At 35.4% G+C, this 21,526-nt stretch overlaps 1 protein-coding gene across 1 annotated transcript in view; it reads right to left on the bottom strand.

Annotated features, from left to right (window-relative positions):
- The window catches only part of Thoc2 (THO complex subunit 2), a 106,051-nt gene that overhangs the window by 62,668 nt on the left and 21,857 nt on the right, over positions 1–21,526 (bottom strand). Inside the window, 8 exon segments of the mRNA XM_087903014.1 lie at positions 14–209; positions 1,299–1,471; positions 2,001–2,156; positions 6,374–6,466; positions 9,572–9,738; positions 14,667–14,800; positions 15,587–15,708; positions 16,736–16,806. Coding sequence (XP_087759140.1) covers positions 14–209; positions 1,299–1,471; positions 2,001–2,156; positions 6,374–6,466; positions 9,572–9,738; positions 14,667–14,800; positions 15,587–15,708; positions 16,736–16,806 — 1,112 coding nt within the window.

Raw genomic sequence — 21,526 nt, forward strand, 5'->3', positions numbered from 1 at the left:
AAATCTTACTGACCTCTTTCATAAATGACTTGCCTATGCGCACGACTTTTGCAAATAAAATTGGATCGTGAGAAAGGTGAGGACCAAGGTAACAGAACATGTTGAATACATCCCTCCTCAAATCGTCAAAGCTCTCCACTTGCTTTGGTGCTAACTTGTTTTGCAAAGCACTAACAGGTGAGCCTTTAGCACCTTTAGGAACACCAACTCTACAAAAAAGAAGCAACATTTAGAAATCTATGCACTATTAAACCCAAATATCTTAACACAATAATTTTCTTGCTTGTATATCTATTCTAGTCATCACTAACTTTATTATAGTAATTCTCAAGTGAAAATATAAAAACAAATTCAACAAGCATAAAAACAAAGCTCAGAAAGAAAATGTTTCAAAATAGCAAATTAAATAAGGAATTCTCAATGTAGCTCTCATGTAACATGTAACATGAGTTTAAGCAAGCTTGGCCAACATAGAGAATATAGTTATAGGGATGAAGAAGAGATGGCCCTCATCTGTATGACAAGATGAAATCAAACATTTCTCAATCTTAAGTTCTATTACCTACACTGAGTATGAGGAAGGTGTGGTAGGCAAGATAACTGGAAAATCGAAGTAAAATACTAGAAAGGACAGCATGCTCAGAGTTCTCACATACTAAGCAGGTATCTTACTTTGAAGTCACAGGAGATGATGTCTGAGAAGAGGTCTGCGCTATCTACACCTCAAGTCGCAATGAAAGCAGCAGCTAGTGGCTATGCACAAGTCAAGAAGGATGGGGCTTTTGAGAGGCGTGAAATAGGCTTTATTTATGAGGCTGAAGTCAGAGCTGCTGCTGATACTGCTCTAAGTTCCCTAAATAGGCTGACGTCTACAGGACTAGTGGACACATCTGGGATAAGAGGAACTACGCTAGTAATTACCCAAGAATGTCAGAATACTAATATGCAGAGTCATTAACCTCAGAATAATGTTTCCCTGAGGTTAATAAAAAGGGGGAAATTTTCTGCTTCCCACGAAGAAAAGTTTAAAAATAAAAGAAAGGTATTTTCACTCTAAATAAATGTAGAAAGGCTTCAGAAGTTTAACCTAAGTTTTCATATAACATTGCAGCACATATTCTAGAACACTGGGACATTAGGAAAGAAGCTGTATAAACATGGCTGACATGCCCTATGAACAATCTTCCATTTTGAGAAAATATAGTAATAGATATGCCAGATTTAAAGAGAAAAGACAGAAATACACTTTCTTTTTAGCAATCCCAAACTAGATCTTAGCACTTAATAGAGTCGCATACCTTCGGTATAGAGGCTCAACAGTTATGTGAATAAGCTTGCAAATAGCTAGAGCTATTAGTTTATGTGAAGCTGCATAGTATGGAGGCATCTGATCCATGATGTTCTGTGCATGCTGCCAATCCCCGATCTTTAACAAGGCTTCCAACAAACCAAGCTTCTGGTTGTCAGGTGGCTAAAAATGAACAAGAGTAACAATGATACTTAGAATAGTTATTTCTCTTTACAACTTCAGCTAAATATTACAATTAATGAACATCAAAAAAGTTAAATCTAGGAAATTTAAAACTGCCTGAATTTTTAGTGACTTGAAAAAATAGAATCTTTTTTGTTTTATTTTTCCATTTAGCACAAACAGGCATTATAATTTATAAATTTGGAATTAACTTTGACTTCATGCTATAATGCAGGAGACACTAGAATTCATTCATCTTTGAGAACCCCCTTAGTACTTGAAGATTATATATACAGCAAAATTAAAATCAGTATATTTTGTGACTTTTTTAAAAAATTTTACACAAGAAACAAAAAGAGCAGTTTTCTTTCTAAAGGTACCATTCATATTAAATGTCAAACAAATATTACCCAAATCATATTTTAACATAATCAAACTAAGAAATTTTACTTTTATAAGGTGATTAATGATGAGAAATTAAATTTAGTGATTTTAAACATTGCAAATTTTACTAGACTAAATGATGTACCTTTTCTACTTTTTCATCATCCTTGTCCTTTTCTTTGTCTCGTTCATCAAGTTTCTCAGTAGACAACACAACCATTGTGAGTTTTCTTACAATTTGTTTAGCTTCCACAATTTCTCGTTTGTACTCATCCATAATGGAATTATCAGCTGGAAGGAGCTAAAAAGAGATCATTAAAATTTCATAAGAGTTAACATAAATAGCTTATACATATAAAAGGCAAATTCTATTTCCAATTAATAAATTTATAAATAAGTTTAGTTTACCCATACCTATGACTTCCTTCCAAATAAGTCTTATTGTCCAATTTAAAAGGTTAGTACCTGAATATTGTACACATTTTAAAGTCATGTAGCAATAAATGTTTCATATCTTTGGTATGCTAAATGTTCTAAATTCACACTACAGAGATGTTCACCACTGAATTTAATAATACCCAAAATATGTACTTATTCCATTGAAAATATCAGGAGGAAGGGTGCTCAAGGATAGAGAGCAAAGTTTGTCCAGCATGACTAGATCCCATGTTTGAACTTTAGTATCACCCAAACAAAGAAAAACTATGTATTGCCCCTTTAAAAGTCAAACTCCAATGATATATATATAAAAGGGAGATTTGAATGTTCTGATTATCTATTATAAAAACTCGTAATACCTTGGTATCTCATAATAAGTCACAAACTAGTTTCTAAATCAATACAAAAAAGAAAGTATTTTGTCAACTCCCTATTGTGAAATTTGATTATCTCAAATCAGTTACCTTGTACATATGGAGGTAAGAATTTCATAATAATAAACCTGCCAGGCGGTGGTGGCGCACGCCTTTAATCCCAGCACTCTGGAGGCAGAGGCACGCAGATCCCTGTGAGTTCAAGGCCAGCCTGGTCTACAAGAGCTAGTTCCAGACAGACTCTAAACCCTGTCTCAAAAAACCAAAATAATAATAATAATAATAATAATAATAATAATAATAATAATAATAATAATAATAATGATATGCAAAATATTAATCAGTATGGTTATGGGCCAAGGCCAGTTCAGGCACCCTCTCCTCTGCTGTCCAGGGAACAATCTGGGGATCTCTCCTTGGACCTGGGAACCCCTCTAGAATCAAGTCTCTTGTAAACCCTAAAATGCCTCCCTTAGTTGAGATATATACTTCCCTGCTCCCATATCCATCCTTCCTCCCTCCCCCCATCCCCCAAGCTTTCCCCAATCCTCCCCTACTCCCTTCTCTCTAACCCTCTCCCCTTCCATCCACTCCCGCCCCCGTGCACCCAATGTTGCCTGGCACTCTTGTCTACTTCCAATATCCAGGAGGAAAGCTATCTGGCGATGGATGGAGAGAGAGACAGAGACACACACTGGAACACTGGACTTAACTCCCTAGGTCCAAAGGAGAAGCAGAAGGATGGAGAACGTGAGCAAGGAAGGCAGGATCAGAGGGAACCTTCACCCGATGATGAATGGAGATTGAGACAGAGACCCACATTGGAGCACTGAACTGAGCCCCCAAGGTCCAAATGAGGAGCAGAAGGAGGGAGAACATGAACAAGAAAGGCAGGACTGTGAGGAGTGCAGTCACCCACTGATACAAGGGGACTGATCTAATGAGAGTTCATCAAGGCCAGCTGGACTGGGACTGAACGAGCATGTGATCAAACCGGATTCTCTGAATGTGGTTGGCACGGGGACTGTCTGAGAAGCCATTGACAATGGCACTGTGTCTTGTTTTGTCTGCATGTTCTGGATTTTTGGGATCCTAATCAATTTGGATGCTCAGCTTCCTAGACCTGGAGGGAGGGGGGAGGAACTTGAACTTCCCACAGGGCAGGAAACACTGACTGCTCTTAGGGCTGGAGAGGGAGGAGAAGGGGGAGTGGGGGAAATAGGAGGGTATTGGGAGGAGGGGCGGAAGTGGAAACTTTTATAAGTTAATAAAAAAAAATATTTAATAATAATAATAATAAACCTGACACAAATGAAAACCAAACCAAAAGAGTCACTTAGCTTCTACAAGACACTACAGTGAGCTACAACAGAAATGTTTTTACCCCTGTAAAAATGCATGATCCATTTCAATTCATTAGCTATAGCTAATGTAAGGAAAACAACCAGTGAACATTAAAAGGTGAAATATTAAATACTGTATGCTTCATCTTATCAAAGAAAAGGGAGAAACAGTCAATTTGCTAGAGACATGTCCAAAGAGGTAACTTTTCTTCATTCTGAATGGCAAACATATTGTTATTGATTTATTTCAATGGCTAGTGTAAATTCTTTTATCTAGATGACAGTAACTAATAGATAAATGGTACACAATGCTTTAATTTATCTCAACTTCCAGTTCTGTATATTTTCAGAATATGTTGATTTGGTGTATAAAGTTAGAATGATTTTATCTTCTTAGTGAACATCCTTAACACTCTCTGGTGTGTTTTTATTTGTTTTGCAGTGCTGGGGTTTAAATCCAACACCCTGAATAAGCCACATACAGCACTCTTACATGGAGCAACACATAACCCCCTAAATCAACAGTTCTCAATGTGTGGTTCTCTACTCCTTTGAGGTCAAATGATCCTTATACAGGGTCACCTAAGACCATTGAAAAATACAGATATTAACATTACGATTTGTAACAGTAGCAAAATTACATACAATTATGAAGTAGCAACAAAAATAACTTTATGGTTGGGGGTCAGCACAAGATGAGGAGCTGTATTACAGGGTCATGGAATTGGGAAGGTTGAGAACCACTGCCTTAAATGATTCTCTTTAGGTTCTACTACTAGGAAGTCTCTTCTAACTATAAAACCCTCACTATTTTACTTCCACTGTTTTCTTTTTGTTGTTTACATGTTTGTGTTTGTTTGTTTGAGAGGAAGTTTCTCTGCATAGCTCTAATTATCCTGGAAGTTGCTATGTAAACCAGGCAGCCCTCAAACTCCTGCCACTGCCCTGAGTACTGATTACAGACATGAGCCAATATACATATAATATTTATTTATATATTTATATATAATAAATATATAAATAATATTTATATATAATATTTCCTGATTCCATGGCTTTAGTTGTGTCTCACACAGACTCTATTCTGGCATATAAATCCAATCTGTCAACCCATATCATCTCAAAGTAGCTGCATAGTCTATTTGTATTTATTACTAACCTGGAACATGAGTATTTAATCCATTATCATTTCAGATCTATTTTTTAGGCCTTCCAATACTTCATCTTCTAACTAATATTCCACAGTTTCAGCTCATGTATCACTTTTCTATAAATCCTTAATAGTCCTCTCATCCTAAGAAAAAAAATTCAAACTATCCACTCTATGCAGCTAGGAGCCTTCCAATGGTCTAGTTCCAACCTGCTTCTCCATCTTCATTACTCCCTCATACCACCTAGGCCTCAAATGCTCTGAAGTTCCTAGGGTCTCCTTACACAGGTAACTCCAATGCTGTGGAATTTCTGGCTTTTAAACTCACTTAATTTTACCTATATATTTCTACCATTTCAGTCTGGAAAATATCTATTCTTCTATGGTCCTAATTCATCCTCACTAGTTTAGAAAGTTTTCCAACACCCAGCCCACCCACTGATGAATGTGATCACTATCTACTACAAATTCACACCACAGACTACATTTCCATACAAGACATTTTTTCTCCCTTGTCACAATGTGACTTTGCAAGGTAGAGACAATCTTTTTATTCAACTCTCTAGCCACAGCATACAAATAGGAAGGAAATTATAACATGATTTCAAAGGCAGACAAGACTACAATTGTGAATTACTTTAAGTCAACAGATACCCTAAGGAAGAAACTAATAAAAGAGCGTACTGCAAACTTTAGCTTCCCAAACTGGCAGCTCAACTCTTGATGAACTAGAAGTCATCTGTCACAACCATAATAAACTCTTCTAGATACTAGACCCAACAATAAATACCAATAATGGTCAATTATTACATAGTAAACATACTGAAAAAAATCAATATATTAGAAATAAAAATACAGCAACGTTTACCTAAATCTATCTAGGTAATTCCCTATTTCTTACAAGTCACATGTAAAATAAAGAAGCTTAGCACTACATTGCTTAGTGCTTCACTTTCTCCCCATGAGCTTAGCACTGGTGATGATTCAAAAGAGCTTTTTATCCAATCTTGAAATCTATAAGGGTGATTAAGAGGAATTCAATTTCCATAGTTTGTCAAAGAAGAGAATCCACTAATTTTTTAAGGTAGACAAATCTTCAAAAAATACAGCCCAGGAGTCTAGACCCAATAGTGAAGTACTATATAGCTATCTACTCGTATTCCCTGCCCCTGAGAAAAAGAAGCCAATAGTCTTAACAGACCACTCAACTTACATGTACATAAAGATCATCTAAATCAATGAGATTAAATTGCAGAAGCACTGCTGCAACTCTGTACAAAGATGATGGTGTCTCACCACTTGGTTCCTGAAAGAAAAAAAAAATTCTTTAGGGTATAAAGTAAAATAAAAATCTTTTCTCTTCTCTACCTATCATCAATACACTTCACTATTCTCTGTTTTAAAACCAAGCATCTGAATAGTGGGGCAAAGATTTTTGCCAGCATTCCAAAGCATCCTCAGATGAGTACAAGCAAACAGCCTGCATGGGACCGACCTAGGCCCTCTGCATGTATGTGACAGCTGTGTAGCTTGATTTGTATGGAAGGCTTCTACCAGTGAGATCAGGACCTGTCCCTGGTGCTTAGCTTGTTTTGGGGGAACTTATACCCCATGCTGAATTATCTTGTCCAGCTCTTATACATGGGGAAGCACTTGGTCCTGTGGTGCGAAGAGAATTGTCTGTATTCTGTCAATCATGTTTTAAATAAATGCTGACTGGCCAGACAGGAAGTAGAAGAGAATCAACCAGACAGGAAGTAGAGGCGGGGCGATGAGAACAGGAGTATTCTGGGAAGAAGGAAGCTCTTCCACCAGTTCCACCCAGACAACAGAAGAAGCAGGATGTGACCTGCCCCGCTGAGAAAGGTATTAAGCCATGTGAAAAACATAGATAAGAATAATGGGCTAATATGAGGTACAAGAGTTAATAAAAAGCCTGAGCTAATGGGCCAATCAGTTATAACTAATGCAGAATCTCCATTGATTCTTTGGGGGCTAAACGGCTGGGGGAACTGGGTAGGACTGAAACCCCAACAAGCAGGCCTTCATGCTACAGTCCTGCCTCAACATGATGTGTCATACTTTGTTCAAGCCCATGGGAGGCCTGTCCCTTTCTAAATGGAGCTGGAGGAGTGGATGGGGAAGAGGGTATATGAGAGTTGTGGGAGAAAGAACCAGAAGGAGAGGAGGGAGGTAAAACTTTGGTCAGTATATAAATGAAAAAAATATTATTTAAATAAAATAAAAAATGTTTTTAGATTATAAGCATTCACATAATAATATATGAGTAAAAGCAGAGACTTAAACAGAATGTGAGATTTAAACTATATAACATCGTCTGCATTTCTGCTTATAAAGTTGTCACATCCCTTTCCGTCCCCCTTTAAATGGTTTTATCAGTGTCAGTTGTGAAAAGAGGGAGTTAATGCTTTTAGAAAGTGGGAGGAAAGAAATGTGGATTTAGTGGAGGAACCAATATACTGGTTGACTACACATTCCTAAAAGCTTACACCCATGGTTCCATCCCTTAAATAAGACTTTGGTTTTCATAGCTTTCCTTACTTTCCCTCACAGACCACAAATTGTTTAAAATCCCTGACAATTCTTTTCTTCCCTTCAGCAGTCCTAAGATGAAGTTCTCACAATAACCAAGATAGCTCTGGCAATAGCAAGAAGATAATAATGTCACACAGTGAAGTATGAAAGATACTTCTTACAATAGCATGTTGTTTCTAACATCAAATATTTCTTAATCTTAAAAACTGTCCAAAATGCATATTAAATATTATTTTAAAACATAAAAAATTGTTCAAATATAGTAAAACAATTGAGTTATACACTGGTTATATCACTAACAATATGTTCATGTAAAACTATTCTTTAACTCTAAAATTAACTAACTTAATGTTTCTCAAAAGGTCATCAGTCTTCACTGCGACATGATCTGAAAGGTACACACTCTAAACATGCAAGCTACATTTTAATTAATCATGTACCAAATTAAATTTTCTCTAATTTTATATTTCAGCAGCTGGTTCCTTGATCAAATCTAAAATAATTACAATGCCCTTTAAAAACTAATAAAATACTTGGACCTATATCAGGGACTGGAACTAGGAAATGGTAGGTAGCACACCTTTAATCATAGCACTCAGAACACAGAAGCAGACAAATCTCTGTGAGTTAGAGGTCAACCTGGTCTACAGAGTTCCAGGACAGCCAGAGCTGTTGTTACAGAGAGGACCCTATCTCGGGCGGGGGGGGGGGGGGGGGTGGACTCTCAAACTTTTGGTCAGGAAATGAGAAGAAGTTGTGGCTAATTTTATAATAATAGTATAATACCACCAGAAACAATTTTTCAATAGTAGGCACCTCCATTGAATCTTTTAGAAAATAGCATTAGCAATAATATGACAGACAAAAAGAGAAATAACCAAAGAATAGGGATTCTTTACAGTTATTATACTGGTTAAATAAAAAAAAAGATGCAAAATATACTTCAAGTACTTCATAAAATCCCTAAAAATTCTAATACCTTTCATATACATAATCAAATTCTAAAATAGCATGTAACCAAAGGCCTATGACAATCTAATATGCATCAAACCTATTCAGAGATGATTTTCTACTACTTCTTTGCCCATGTTACAAATTCATGCACATAAGATTACAGACCATTCTTTCAATCTGTTAGATATGCCCACACCACCAATCTTTAGCATCACAGTTTATTTCTAAACAGAAGTCTCACCACTTATGTGGAATTCCCCTCTGTATGCTGTGAATATGTTTTGTTATCTCTGGTTAATAAAGAAGCTGCTTTGGCGTAGGGTAAGGCAGAATATAGCAAAGCAAGAAGTCCAAGCAGAGATAAGAGGAGGAAAGAAGGCAGAGTCAGGGAGATGTCACGTAGCTACACAGGAGAAGGACTCCAGAACCTTACTGGTAGGCCACAGCCTCGTGGTGATACAGATTAATAAAAATAGGTTAAGTTAAGATATAAGAGCAAGCTAGCAATACTCCTAAGCTATCGGCCAACAGTGTTATAATTAATATAGTTTTTGTTATATAATATAGTTATTTGGGTCTGGGCAGCCAGGAAACAAATACATAGTCTCCGCCTATACAACACACTATTACTCCTCTTTCAATCAAGTATTACCAGACCCTGTCTCTCATAATGTAAAATTTAATTGTGCTTTTCTCCAAACTTTCTCGTTCAGATCATTTAAAGTGTTAATATAAATCATATAATCATATATAAGTCATATCATCAGCTTTCTCTTTCTCTATCTCCTCAGCTAAACGTTTGAGCTGCAACTAGCAAATACTACAGTGCAAATAAAAAATAAAGCTAAACATACAAAATTATGAAGTTAACCTATAGATATACATATATACACATTTTTACCTGATAAAACTTGAATTTGAACCCAAGAATATGACACAGTGTTTGCGGTTCACACATGCTCATGTAAGATTCTAATAAAGATATAAAGAAGTCATCGTGCTCTGGCCTGCATTCAAATACTTCTAAAATTACATCCAAAACTCTATTGGGATCCAGATTAAAGCATCCTGAAACAGATGAGAAACATACAAGTTACATGTCATTTCTAGTAAAATCATCAGTTACGACAATATATAGCAAGATAAAACTATATTTATAGCTTATTTTCAAAGTTGGTGTCCCCCCCCTTAAGAGGAGAATCTTCTCAGGAACATTTTTAAAGATTACATATTTCACAGGTGAAAATAGAAACAACCAGATTGGGGTCTCTTTGGATACTCTAGTAGTTTAAAGTAGCCACACTACTTTAAGGGGTTAAAACATTTTTTATTAAACTTTAGGGTTTTACATAACAAGCTATTTCCTACACAGTGAAATTCTAAATAATCAGCAAGCTTCAATATTCAAAGACCTTTTTCAAATGACAGCTGTGGTAGAACATAGGCACTCTTGTTTTTAAGCATCTTAGAAAGGCTTTTGTCTATCCTAAGCATCAACAGACATGTGATCGTCAGAGAAATCATAAGCTCCAACCACCAGTTATATTAAGCACCACAAATATATGGGGGCAGGGGAGGCAGTAATATCTTTATGCCTTTGGAGGAATACAAACGCATCCCAGAAGAGAATATGTGGGAAAAAGTAAAGAAATACCAGATCTGAAACAGTCATGTACTCATTCTCCATTTAAATATTACGTAGTTATCCACTAAGTATCCACAAGCTTGTGATACACAATTAAGAGATTACCTCTTCTATCCTTAAGATGAGTTCACACATTATGAAGAAAGATCACTGAAAAAAATGTGCTAAAAGTAACTGGAGTATATGCAAAGATGAACAGATATTCAGTAAATGTAAGAAGATGAAAGCAAGAAATATGATAAAGTTGACAATGTTGTAGGAATGAAGCAAAGTGAATATCTTAACAGGAAAATAACAGACCAAGATAATACTGTAAGCATTATTTAGAGAGATGTCCATGTATAAATTTTAGGAAAACAACAAAATTATAGATTCAATAATCATGTTGTTGGTAGGGTAGACCTTATAAGACAGAGGAAATCATGTCTTTAATTTTCAAAACACTAGGAAGAATTCCTTTTTTTAAAGTTTAATAAGGCTGTAGACATAGCTTAATAGAAAGAGAGCCTAATAAGCATGTATAAGGTCCTGAGTTCAATTTCCAACAGTGAGGGTGTACATATATACATACATACATACATACACACACACACACACACACACACACACACACACACACACACACACACACACACACCTCGAACACACAGACAGAAAAAGAAACAAGCCAGAAGATATCTACAATAGGTGATTTTTCTAAAATATTTGTTGAAAAAGCATAGTAAAAGCACATCTTAAAGCAAGAATCAATGAATCAAATGTCAGAAAATGTACTTAAAAGCATGAGTAACCTGATACTTTTTAGAATGTATTCTTGAGAGCAAAAATTACTGTCTTCTTTTGCATAGTAGAGAGTAGAAACTCCAAATACATGGTCAAGAAACTTTAATAAAGAAGTGTGTAGCACTGAGGCGATACCTTTAATTCCACAACTCAGAAGGTAGAAAAAGGCAGATCTCTAGGTTCAAGGCCAACCTGGTCTACACAGTGAGCTCCAGGATGGGCAGGGCTACACAGAGAATATTATTATTATTATTATTATCATCATCATATTTTGTTATATTATTATAGTTTGTTGCTACTATTACATGAAAAGGTTTAGGTGAAATAAAAAGTCAACTCATTTCCCTGTTATAAAGGGATTTTCACAGAGACAATATGAATCTGGAATGAATAAACTTTATACTCAGAGTATACTAAGAACTCTTAAAATCATGCAGTCAAAATAGTTGAATGTCCACAAATCTTTCAAAGAATTGTTTGGCTTTACATTTTTCTTTTTAATATTTTTATGGTCATATTACACACAACTAAAAGAACCAATGAGACTGAAAGAGAAAAGACTCCCATCCTACTTTTCCATACCAAATCTTCAACCTTAGAAGCCAACAAATACAATGTGGTAAGATCCCAGACTGAAAGCAGCTTGTGGATGACCCATTTAAAGAGATAAGACAGTATATACAGAATACACTATTCTAAACCAAAAAAAGTATTAGAGTATCTATGCATTAGTAGCCTAGTAATAACTTTTCATCCCTCTTTAATGAGTTGTTCAGATTTACTGTGAGTAAAAAGAAGTAGTAACAGTAATAGCAATCACCACCACACAATACTAGCAGTTCTGCTTCTGTGCTTGCTTACACAGTAAACAGTACAAGCTAAACAATTACATGCACTTTCATCTGCCAGAATCTTAAAGGGTGATAAATGAGAATCTCTCTGGATCAGACACAGTATTCTGAATACAACCGTACCCAACATACATACCTTCCAAATTTGGCATTGGTTTCTCACAATGGCTAATGAAGAGCAGATCTAAGATAGTTTTACATGAAATATTACCTTCTAGATTGTTCGTTAAGAGAAACCAGTGTAAATGAACATGGAGAAATATATCCAAAGATGTCATAAAAAAAAAACAACAGGATGTTGTGCAGGTGAAATGTTCTGGTCAGATGAGACAAGACCTAAATGAAGTTACATTGACATTGGAAAAAATTAATTTGAACATTGAAATTCAACGAAATTAAACCTTTAACCTTAATTTCTCCAGCAATGAAAATTTCCTTTCTCAAACAACTAGAGGGAACAAAAGGTAATCAAGCCATAAAGAATCAGTGTCAGGGAGCTAAGCTTTCTAAATGTTTCCATGTCAAAGAAGAGAGACTAAAAATCACTATAAACACCACTAAAAATGGGGAGGATATTAATTAACTTTCCACTCATTTAGCGCCTACCAAGCCCTAAGAGTTGAGTACTAAACAAACCAAACCAAAAACATATTCCTCATGAAAGGTACAGTCAACTGATGATAGAGTCATAAGCTCAGTGTCTAAGTTTGTTCCAAGACTGCCTTAAGGATGCCAAAATCAACAAATGCTACAGTCTCTCATATAAAATGGAACAAGGTATGCATGTAATTGACATACATGCTCTTACTTTAAATCACATAAAGATTGGTTATAATAACTAATGCAATGTAAATACTTGTAACAGTTTCTGCCATGAATATTTGCAACCCTGTGTTTCCACAGAGTCAACTATTCTTACTATAGTCCTAAGTGCTGAGAAGAAAACTAACCTGAGAAAAAAAGAAGTGCTAAATGGTGGTGATCAGGCAAGTCTGGAGAAGATGGTATCTGAGTGCATCTGCTCTACCAAGCTTTACAGGATGCCAGATGGATTAGAATAAAATGCAGACCAAGAAATGAAATTGTTTACACTTACAGACTATCCATGTGGATCATGAGCCTGGAGAAGAGGGGATGCCACATTGATATACAGAGATAATAATCTCTTTTCTATGAGAGCAAAGTTGAAGAAAAGAAAGGAGCGAACAATTTCTAGTTACATAAAAGCATACCTTCAAGAAAATCCATCTTTGAAATGCTGCTCCCAAAATAAAAAAACATAGAAATGCTGCTCCCAAAATAAAAAAAACATAGAAAAGGTAAAAAAAAAAAAAAGCCAGAAGAATAAAAAAAAATAGGAAAAACAGACATGCACATAAAAGGAGATAAAGTGAAAGCAAATACTGGAAAGGGTTTCCATAACATGAGATCTTAAGAGGAAAAGAAGACTATCTTAAGTAAGGACATAATACAGTACAAGAAAGAGAAAAGTACAATATGGTGGTACTTCGCAAGCTAGATAAAAGAGGGATGGAAATCTGCAGGAAAAATACAGCCAACTGTAGAAAGAAAAGAAAACTTTTACTAAAGGAGTTTTAAAAACAGGTCACTGACATAGTCAAGGCCACAGAAGACAGCAAGAGTCCTTCAGGGTTAGAGGCTCACTCATCTGATGTTCAATCACCATAGGGACAGAAGTAGAAAAGAAACTAGATCATCTACCAGAAGCTGACTTCAAAGAAAAAGGTAAATTTAAACTGAGTGTAGCCTTAGCATGTACACTTAGAGTCACCAACAGCCAAGCCAAAGAAAAAAGAAGACTGAAATAAATACAGATTTATTTGAATGCCTACAGAAAGGAGTAGAAGAAGGAATTAAGGACTCAGTCAACTTATTTTCTTAGTCACATAAGAACTTAAAAAAACAGATTTTTTTTTTAAAAAAAGCTGAGAATAAGTGGCAGGTAAGTTCTAACCAATGAGGCAGGAAATTATATTCCTCCTGGGGATCGCAAAACATGATTTTGCACAACTTCAAAATATTCACTAGATAAGAAGACCACCTAACGTAAATTATTGTCACTCAGAAAACCAAGATTACCCTAAACATTCCTTCTGTCTATAAATGTCAGCTTCTTTCTTCAAATGCCCAATACAACAGTAATGTGACAGAAATGCTATGTTAAAATTAGGGAGAACATTAATCTTCTGTATTCTTACAATATTCTGCTATTTTCAGAAAAAAAAGACAAAATGTGTTTCAAAGTCCCTCATAAATGGAAATTTGTAAAACCAGGTCCAAAAGAACTATATATCACAAGGTTTCAAGAGTTCTCCAAATATTTATTTGACTATTCTTATTTATTTTCTACCCTGTATGAAAACGTCCGAGAAACAGTTAAAATTGACAGGCAGAGAGAAGTGTACAAAAGAATTTGGAAACTAATATACATATAGGTAACAATGACAAAAACATTTTTCATAAAGATCATGATAAATTTTATAAATACCAATAAAATACTAAAAATAAAAGTTATAAATATTCCAGGTTTAGGGGGTTCTTTTGTTTCTTGAGAAAAGATCTCCTGCTGTCTGGGTTTGCCTCAAACTCACTATATAGCTGAGACTCATTGATTTTATTTTTGTGGATACTTTTCAAAAGTTAAAAATAAAGCATATATTAATAATACATAGTATATAGTTACATGTATGGCTTACCTATTAAAGATTTGATATTTTCTAATATTAAATCACTAGTAATATTTCCAGATAAATCTTGCCCCAGTTCAGCAATCAGTTTGGCATAGCCTTCATTCTCTTCTCTTAATAAATTGAATTTTTGCTGCTTATAACTGAAAACAGAAATATCATCAAAAGGATAAAATTAATTTCAATTATCAAGTTTGCACAGTGTAGTATACTCTCACTGCATATCACTAACTTGAAACAATCATGAGAATGGCTGTCACAGTTTAACTTTTTGTATTTTTCAACACAAAAGCAATATTAGTTAATAAGGGAACACATCAATATACCAATATTTCCATCACTGATTATGAATAGCTCTAAATATATACATTGTTAAATATGTAATGCTAATAACAAAATGTATGGGTCTGGAGAAGTAGCTCAGCCATTTAAAAGCACTTGCTGCTCTTGTAGAGACTTGAGTTCAATTCTCAGCACCTAAAACAGGCAGCTCACAACTTCCCTACCACTCCAGCTCTGGGGGGGATTTCCACTACCCCTGGTCTCTGACAGCACCTGAGCATACGCATATGTGCAAGTGCGTGCGCACATAAATAAACACACACACACACACACACACACACACACACACACACACGGGATCCAACACCATCACACATAGTCATACATTCAGGAAAAACACCAATTAACTTAAAATAAAAATAAATCATTAAAAGAGAATTTAATGTTATCTAAAACTCAAATATGGACAAAGTTAACACAGGAATAGCTCACTGAAAACACAATAATTTAAGTGTTTTAGAAGGAAAAAAAATACTAACCACAAACAAAAAATAATAGCTTCAAAGGGCCTTTAGAAACTGCTACTATTCAAAATGAGAAATAAACTATCAGCTACTTGATGTGTAACATAAGGCAAATATACTTACAAGAGTTTTGTCTTGATTTTAACTGACTTTTGATTGAACTGCTGTGACTGTTTGATGAGTCCTAATGATTCCAAAGTTTCTGGATCCAAACGTTCCTTCAGAACTGTGTCTGAAACTAAATACTGTATTAAAAAGATTAAAGACCATTTATTCTTTAGCATTCCAACTATGTACCCACAATCTTAAATAAAATATAAAAATACTCTTTCCAATGTAAAAATACAAAATCACATTACCTCTTTATAAAGCCTAGAATTTCAGTTCAACAAAATAACTCTCCAAATACAGAAATATAAAATATAAAGCTCTTTTAAAAATTACTTTAAGAGTATATGTTTGTTATACACAGCCTATGGAGTAACTACAGATTAAATTTTCATTACATTGAGCCTATCTTAACTCAATTTTCACCTAATACAGTACTTCAGGACTGTATATTTTCTACACCAAGCCAAACTAGAATATAACAAAGACAAGAACATTCTTTCTACGTCCCAGTAATGGTATTTTTCCTTGGTTCTAATTTTATGAACATGAAGTAGCTCACCAGACAATTATGAATTCTATTTGGGGAGGGTGTTGTTGTTATCTGTTTAAAGACAGTGTCTTATGTATCCCAGACTGTCTTTGAACTCACTATATGTAGCTGAGGATGATCTTGAACTTCTGCTCCTCCTGCCTCTATCTCCTAAGTGCTGAGAGTACAAGCATGTGTCACCAAGCCTAGTTTGTAAGATACCAGGGATATAGAACCAAGGGTTTCATGCATGTTAGGCAAGCACTCTATACACTAAGCCACATCCACAGCCCAATTCGCATTTATTTTTTTAATTACCTCCATCTTTTTGTCCCTGTCTGAGTTTTTAAAATCTTAGTTTAAGAATTGCTTGCTTAACTTTTTCTATATTAGAAACTCACTAGGTAAGAAATATCACTGAAGATTTTTGTATGTATAGATTAAGTAATTTAGAAATGATTATTTCACAAAAATTACATACCTAATTTCACAAAACATCCACTTCAAGATCTAAACTGCACCTTATAATAAAGTCAACTGAATGTCAATGTCTTCCTCCATTTAACATCATTAACAATGATTATATTCATTCAATGTAAAATTTAGAGGAGAAAGTGTATTTAAAAACTTACCAAACATGCTAATACCAATTGTGTAAAATAGTCTCTCTTGCTTTTTTCTTCTAAACAATTTGTCTCAATATCTATAACGACAGAAGAAAAGAGATACAAGTTTCATTTTTCTATACTCTCTACTACTAAAAGATTCATCTTCTTTAAAAGTTATTTAAAAATGCCTCTTTCCAGGCCAGGCATGGTAGTACACACCTGTAATTTCAGCACCCAGAACCAGAAACATGGGGAGCACAAGTTCAAGGCCAGCCTGGCCTACACTGTGAGCTCTAGGTATCCCAGGTTATACAAAAATAACTTGTCTCAAAAATAAATATAATTAATTAAAAATAAAATACCTCTTTCTGAATCTGGAAAATTATAAACTGCAGTATTATGTCTTTCATACATATATAAACACTCTCTCAATACTAATGAATGACCCTGTCACCTATAACATATATCCATAAAATAGCAAATCTGTATCATAGAAACACTGAAAACAAAATTTCAGAAATAAAAATACTCTAAAAAAGGAAAAAAGATTAACGAAGCTTAAATGACCACTTGTCAGAGGTGCTATGACAGAGATTCATTTCTTAATGGCCAAGTAGAATTGGGTAACAACAAAAAAAATATCTTCTAATTTAGCTGGGTTTGGTGGTACACAACAGTGATCTCGGCCTTCAGAAGGCTGAAGCAGAAGAATCGTGAGTTCAAGACCAGCTTGAACTAAATAGAAAGATGTTGTGTTATAACAACAGTACCAAAAAAAGAAAAAGAAAGAAAGTAAAAAGAAAAACAAAAAAAAGAAAGGCAAGGCAAGGCTTATTTTGTTGTTTGATTGGTTTGGTCCCAAACCCCTTTTTGAGTGAGTATATATATGCAGTGTACATACTGATTAACACTGATATGTATGGAGGCCAGAGGATGGTGTCAGGTGTCTTTTCCTCAATTGCTCTCCAATTTATTGAGACAGGGTTCTCACTGAACCTAGAGTTTGTCAACTTGGCTAATCTAACTAGCCAGCTTGCCCAAGAGATCCCGTCTCAGCCTCCCATGAACTGAGATTACAGGAAAGCCACCATACTGACCCCTTCCCCTGTTTTAAAGAAAGACTTGACTAAATAACACCTGCCTCTATTTCCATAGTTCTGGGACTAGAGGCATGTACCACTAGACCTGGCCTTACTTTGCTATTCTGCGGGTACATGCTTGTAGCAAGTGCTTTATCCACTAAGTCATCTTCTCAGTATTGGTTTGGTTTTCTGTTTTCCTTTTTACGAAAAGGTCTCATTCATTATGTAGCAGACTTGCCTTCAATGTGCTATGAAATTCAGGCTAACTTTCAAGTCTCAGCAAAATTCTCTCTTTTTCACAGTTTCCCCAGTGCCAGGGCAAAAATATTTCCTAACCCTAAAAGCCCCTAACCAATAAAGTTGAGAAGTCTAATGTCAAGTCTATGCAAAGTCAGAATATTGAAAATCCTATTTGGAACAATTCTAGCCACTAAATAAAAATGTGCTTCTTCCTATGAAATACTTAAAAAGAAGATGTCCTTCAGTTTTAGTAAATTGTTCAGAAAATTATTCAAGTTTAGATCTGAGGAGTGGAAGAAATAAAACAATTAATGTAAAATGTCAAACATCAAAAATTTCAAATAGGACTAGCAGGATTACACAAAGCTGGCTTCAGAACTGCTGCTTTAACTCACTAAATTATTTTAACTTTCTGAGACAGGTACTCTTGTAGCTGACGTTGATCCCAAACTCACTAGATAGCTAAGATGACCTTAAATTTCTGATTCTCTCGTTTCTGCCACCCAAGTGCTTAGAATTACAGGCAAACATTTTCAGACTCAACTGGCAATTTAGAAAGTACAATAAAGGAAATCAGCCTTAGTGAAATTACTATTAGCCTCTAAGTGGGTCTTCCAAAAGAACAAACACCTTATCAGAGTTTTGCTTCAGCTTGCGTTCTACTGTCAACACCAAGAATCAAGACACTTATCATCAAATACAACACTCATCATCAAACATTTTCCTGGCCTTTCACTCTTCCTTCTAGGACAATTGCCATTTGCCCATACCCTAGCCACTCTAGCACAAAGTTAGCACAAGAACATTAAGGAAATTTTAGGGGTAATGTATGTGGCTTAGTGGTAGGAGCACTTGCCTAGCCAACTGTGAGGTCCTGGCTCCTATCCACAAATCACAAAGGAAAAAAATAATACAAAGAAAATTCAAGGTGTGATTCATGCAATTTAACTTATAGTAGAATCTCCACTTTTTCCTGGGAGGAATTGACTATGCACCTCTAGCAATTCTGGAATTCACTATGTAGACCTGGCTGACCTCAAGCTCACAGAGATCACCTACCTCTGCCTCTAGAGTGCTCGGACTAGAAGTGTGTGTCCTCAAGTCCAGCTAATCTCAACTTTTAATGATGTTTTCTACAAGACTTAATTGATGTGTATGTATCACATTAATCTTTTTCTAGGGGTTCCCAGTTGTCACAGAGCTCTAAAGTTGTTAAGATATATGCTAAGGTCCTTAAGATCAGGCACGCAGTGTTACAAAGTCCTCTTAGCTACCTGACCTGATGAAGGAACTACTCTCTCAGTTTTTGACTATGGTCGTAATACTGAATATGACCTCAGTAAATCTGTTAGTCTCTCTCAGTTTAATTTATTATTTTTGTTCTAACTCAAAATACCATTCAAGCTGAGCAGTGGTGGTGCACACCTTTAATCCTAGCACTCAGGAGGCAGAGGCAGGCGGATCTCAGTGAGTTCAAGGCCAGCCTGGTCTACAAGAACTGGTTCTAGGACAGGCTCCAAAAAGCTACGGAGAAACCCTGTCTCAAAAAAACAAACAAAAAAAAACCCCAACAACAACAAAAAAAACACCATTCAAATAAACTCATTTATCATACCTTACTCCTGTATCCTAAATTAGCACTTGGTAAATTCTTTTTAATTTTCATATAATTTTCTTAAAAGCCCTTGACATCCTCCAACTCCTGCCTTCTGTATCACCAACCAACTGGCCAACCTCCAAGGTCTCATCAGTGTATCATGTTACTTCAGAGTCAGCCTCTCAAGTTACTACAGCTCTCAGGCTCCCTCATCCTCATGTGATTAGTCTTTTTAAAAGTTCTCTTAACCTGGAAAGTATAGGAATATTTTGCCGTATTACACTTAACAGATTAAGAAGATAACACAATATAGTAAAAAGATCATGGGCTCTGGATCCAAAGGGACCCAGACTTAAATGCAGCTTTACTAGCTGCATTCCCTTGAAAAAATGACCACCTTGCTAAACCTCATCTTCCCAATCTCCATACCTTCCATACAGAAATTGTTATAAAGACTAAGATTAAAATGAAAAGTTTTAACATGGTGCCTAAAACATGAAAGGTGTTTCAAAACTAGCACCTATATCGTAATGAATGTTATTAGTATCATCATTAGACACAACCTTCATTAAGATTAATTTATTAATTGTATGAGTTTTATCTGTGTGTTATGTGTATGTACCACATTTGAGCTTGGTACCTATAGAGTTAAAAGTAAGATCCTCTACAACTGTAGGTAAGGATGGTGAGCTGCCATATTGCTGCTAGAAACTGAATCTGTGTTCTCTGCAAGAGCAACAAGTGTTCTCCACTGAGACATCTTTCCAGCCTGCTAGGTCACATTTTTAAAATCTCAACTCCCCTTCTTGCTCTGGAGTCACCCTTGTATCACTTTTCCCTGCCAAGATTAAGCACGTGTAAGGGGACAGGCAAAGGATAGTTTCCTCTAAACTTGTCTGTAAAAATGGGCTGGACAGTATGAAAGAAATTTCCTCCAAAGTGACCAAATATCACTATCATGAATCCATGTTAACAGCTAACAGGTAATAACCTGTAGAAATAATTCTTATGTCTTAATAACTATGAAGGAAAGCTATGTTTTAATAAAATAAGTCAATTTAAGAAAAACTAATAGAATGAAAAAGCTAATAATAATAATTACTAAAGACAAAATATATTCCCAACACCATTAAGGAACATTTTTCACAAAATGTCTCCTATAAATTGGTTTCCTGTGTATAAAATTTTTGGGAAAAAGTTATTTTTACATTGGAACTTGTTCAGTGCTAAATTTATTTGTTCGTATCAATTATTAAGTTCCTTTTTTCATTTTGTATAAATAAATCAAATACATGCCATGAAGATGTACTTTATCATTAAAACAAAGAGAGTTTAGAATGAAAGATAGCATTATTAATAATTATGCCAGAAGTGGAAAATCTAGGAAACACAGTCAACTCATTGGTGGTCTATTTTTCCCATTTATCACTCTCACGTATTCTGACCTGTTCCCAACATTGCCACTGTTCTGAAATCTGAAACATTCTCTAAACTCATACACAGGCATTCATATTAGCTAAGACCAAACTCTAGATAAATCAGTAAGCCATTTAAGTAACTCATCTAATCCTAAGAATAAAGAATAATGAGCTAGCTGGGTGGTGGTGGTGCACACCTTTACTCCCAGTACTTGGGAGGCAAAGGCAGATGGTTCTCTATTCATTCGAGGCAGCATAGTCTACAGAGTGAGTTCCAGGACAGCTAGAGCTACACAGAGAAAACACACACACACACACAGAGAGAGAGAGAGAGAGAGAGAGAGAGAGAGAGAGAGAGAGAGAGAGAGAGGCAGAAACAGACAGACAGACAGAAGGTAATGAGCTAAAATAACTCTTTCCAATTTGACAACTCCTCAGAGGTCATGTTTTAAAGGTAATATATGTCTAGCAATGCTAT

This window comes from Myodes glareolus, chromosome X (assembly GCF_982192425.1).
Source record: "Myodes glareolus chromosome X, mMyoGla1.1, whole genome shotgun sequence".
NCBI classification, from domain to species: domain Eukaryota; kingdom Metazoa; phylum Chordata; class Mammalia; order Rodentia; family Cricetidae; genus Myodes; species Myodes glareolus.